General features: G+C 63.1%; 1 protein-coding gene across 1 annotated transcript; it reads right to left on the bottom strand.

Annotated features, from left to right (window-relative positions):
* Positions 1–1154: 1154 nt before the first annotated feature.
* Positions 1155–2094, bottom strand: RAP2B (RAP2B, member of RAS oncogene family). The gene has a single exon (XM_031603653.2). The coding sequence runs from the start codon at positions 1959–1961 to the stop codon at positions 1410–1412; it is 552 nt and encodes a 183-aa protein (XP_031459513.1). The 5' UTR covers positions 1962–2094; the 3' UTR covers positions 1155–1409.
* Positions 2095–3403: the final 1309 nt, after the last annotated feature.

Below are 3403 nucleotides of genomic sequence, written 5' to 3'. Positions count from 1 at the left end.
GCTCCCTCTTCAAATCAGGAAACCACAATTTCAAGGCATTAAAATGCAAAGAGATGGAAAGCTGAGATGTCACAAATAACTTTCAGACTTTTGCTCTACCAAACCAGGCTGCCCATAGCGAAGAACAGGGTGCCAACCTTATGAGACATTGCTGTTACAACACGGGACCTTCCTACAGCTGCCGACTGAGCGCAGCGCTCGGCAGGGCTGCCTTCACACGGGATCAGGACCCAAACACAAATGAAAACCTGTGTTACTGTTCCACTGGCTGTTCAGTCATCTTGGGCTTCGGCATTTGGTCTTTTTGTTTAAACACCACCCTCAGCTAAATGAAGCCCCTCACGCCCTTCTTACTGTGACTACACTATGAACCAGGATTAACAGCCTACGTAATTAACGTTGAACGGTTAGCGTTTGTTCCACGTAATACATAAAAGCGCACAAAGTTGTTTTCTAAAAAACAGCATTTGTATTAAAATTCTTAAAATGGATAGACATCTCTTAACTGCAGGTCTGGAATCAAAAGACAGGTGTTAGAGTTTTCTTGGTACGTCGCAATGTTGAGATTTCTTCCGCTGCTGGCTGGAGGTTCACCCCACACAACAATCATCATAAAACACAAAGAAGGAGGCGGAAAAAAAACCCACCGCTCCAAGTCCCAAAAGGCTGAATTCTCACAAATTTGAAGTAAATGAAGGCCAAACTTGCAAGACGTGGAAATTACAGCTAAAAGGCTCGGGTGGAAATAAGAAATAAATCCCACCAACAATGGGCCCTTTTGTCCTGGCCTGTTCGGCACGATTACTGAGAGGGAACTGCGCGCGGGTTCGGAGTGGCAGAGAAGGGGATTCTGCGGCGCTCACAGGTTGGCACCGGCCGGCACGGGGTGCGGGGAAGGCACTGCGGGCACGGGGTGCGGGGGAGGAGGGGGGGCTGTGCCGCTCGGAGCGGGGCACTGCGGGGCAGCGCCGACCCAGACAGAGCCCGGGAAGGAAGGAACGCCCCTCTCACCCGCCGGAGGGGGGGGGATAAAATAACGAAATCACACACGCACGCACACCTAAACATTGTGCAGACTTGTAACGTTTTCACAGCTGATCGCAAAAAAAAAAAAAGAACCATTAAAAAATAACGCCCTGCCACTCTCCTGCAGACCCCCTGTGATACAGCAGGTAAACAAAATAGAGAATCCTTTCACAGGCGGTCGCGCCGCCCCGCGCTCCGTCCGGTCCCGGTCCGGGTGGACGCGCCGCTCCCCGCGCCGCGCTCCACCTTGCATAGCGTGTCGGGGCGCCCGGGCCGGCCCCGCTTCGCCGCGGCCCGGAGCGGGGCAGCGCGGCGTGGCGGGCGGGAGGCGGCGCCCCGTGCCCGGCCCGGGCGGTGCGGGGCCGGTCCGTCCCCGCGGGCGCTCAGAGGATGGCGCAGGCGGCGCAGCAGGGCTCGTCCCCGCCGGGCTGCGCGGCGTAGTTCATCTGGCGGACGATCTCGGCGAACAGCTCGTCCACCGAGGCTTTGTGCTTGGCCGAGGTCTCCATGAAGGGGCAGCTCCACTCCTCGGCCAGCGCCTTGCCCTCCCCGAAGGACACCTCCCGCTCGCCCTCCAGGTCCACCTTGTTGCCCACCAGGATCATGGGCACCCGCTCGTACCGCTTGACGCGGATGATCTGGTCCCGCATGGGCTTTATGTCCTGGAAGCTCTGCTGGTTCACCAGGCTGTACACCAGGATGAAGCCCTGCCCGTTCTTGATGTAGAGGTCCCGCATGGAGGCGAACTGCTCGGTGCCCGCCGTGTCCAGGATCTCCAGCACGGACGGCGAGGAGTCCACCTCGATCTCCTTGCGGTAGAAGTCCTCGATGGTGGGGTCGTACTTCTCGATGAACGAGCCGGTGACGAACTGCACGGTGAGGGCGGACTTGCCCACGCCGCCCGAGCCCAGCACCACCACCTTGTACTCCCGCATGGCTCCGGAGCGCCTCCCGCGCGGCGCCGCCGCTCTCCGCCCGCCCTCGCGGAGGGAAGGAGGGCCGCTCCCGCCGGCCGCTCTCCGGCGCCGGGGCGGAGAAGGGGCGGCCGCGCCTCGCGGAGCCGCGCCGGGCGAGCCCCGCCGGGCAGCGCCGCGCCCCGGGGAGGGGCGGGCAGCGGGGCCTGCGCGGAGAGGAGGGGAAGGGGCGGGGAGCGCCCCGCGGAGCGGCCCTCCGCCTGCGGCCGTCCTTCATTGGCGGCTTCGGAGCGCGGCTCCGCCCCGCCGCCGCGCTGCTCGGAGTGCGGGAATGGCGGCTCCTGCTGCCCGCCCCTTGTGGGCGGCACCGCCCGGCTACCGCCCCGCCAGCCCGCCGCCGCTATCGGCCCTGCGCGGGGCCGCGTGCTCCCGTTGCTCGTAGCGGGGGCCGCTCCTCGGGCACCGGCGCTCCTCAGGGCGGGTTGCGGTGCCCCGAGCCCCGTCAGATCCGCCCGGGCCCCGAGCGGCGCTGGGCTGCGGGCAGTCGCTCCCCGATGCCGGAGCGTCGTGCCGCGCTGTGCCGCGTCCCGAGGGCTGAACGCCGCTCACGGCGAGCCTTGTGTGTGCCTCCCCGTGTGCCTCCCCCGTGTGCCTCCCCGTGTGCCTCCCCGTGTGCCTCCCCGTGTGCCTCCCCCGTGTGCCTCCCCCGTGTGCCTCCCCCGTGTGCCTCCCCGTGTGCCTCCCCGTGTGCCTCCCCGTGTGCCTCCCCGCCGTGCCGCCCTGCAGCCCCGCACGCCCCCTCCGGCAGCGCCGCCCCGGCTGGGCGCGTTGAGTGGCGGGCGCTGCCTGTTCGTACCGGGCTTCCTTGCGCTTTCTGTCCAGAGGACGTTCCTTTCAAGGAAATACCGACGGTTATTTTGGCACCGCAAGGTTTTGTATTTACATCCCACCCGGTTCCTTACTGTTCTCAGCCTTTATCCAAGTGTTTGCAACGTGTGGCTCCTTCTGACCGCAGCCTGATAGCCGATGTCACTGGAGCACACCGGTGGGTGACACGGGCTATGGGAGGCAAAGTACCCAAAATAAACCATCATCACTGTCACTGAACAGTGCTGCGTCCATCTGTGGGTCAGTGCCACACCTCTAGCCAGAAGCTCACACCAACCCCCTCTGCTGTTGTTCATGTGGGTGTTTGTCAACCGCGAGCACAGAGCTGCATTCCCCCAGCCCTGCTGTGCCATCGGTGGCTGCTCAAACTGCTCCTGCTGCCAGCACCGCCCAGTGCTGTGCTGCGGCTGGAGATAAGGGATGTCGCATTCACCCAGGATAGAAGCAAAGTGTTGGGCTGCGGCCTTCTTCAGGAGGTTACACACCTGAAACCCAGCACTCTCCTCTCAATCTGTAGGAGAGGTCATGTCCCATGTCTGTCTACTGGGATCCCCCAGCACTGCCAGGCTGCTGCC

This window comes from Phasianus colchicus, chromosome 10 (genome assembly GCF_987193195.1).
Source record: "Phasianus colchicus chromosome 10, bPhaCol1.hap1.1, whole genome shotgun sequence".
Taxonomy (NCBI): Eukaryota; Metazoa; Chordata; class Aves; order Galliformes; family Phasianidae; genus Phasianus; species Phasianus colchicus.
This window is presented reverse-complemented; position numbering and strand designations above follow the sequence as displayed.

Excerpts from the sequence above, each read along its gene's own strand:
- RAP2B (XM_031603653.2), bottom strand. The coding sequence starts at position 1,961 with ATGCGGGAGTACAAGGTGGTGGTGCTGGGCTCGGGCGGCGTGGGCAAG.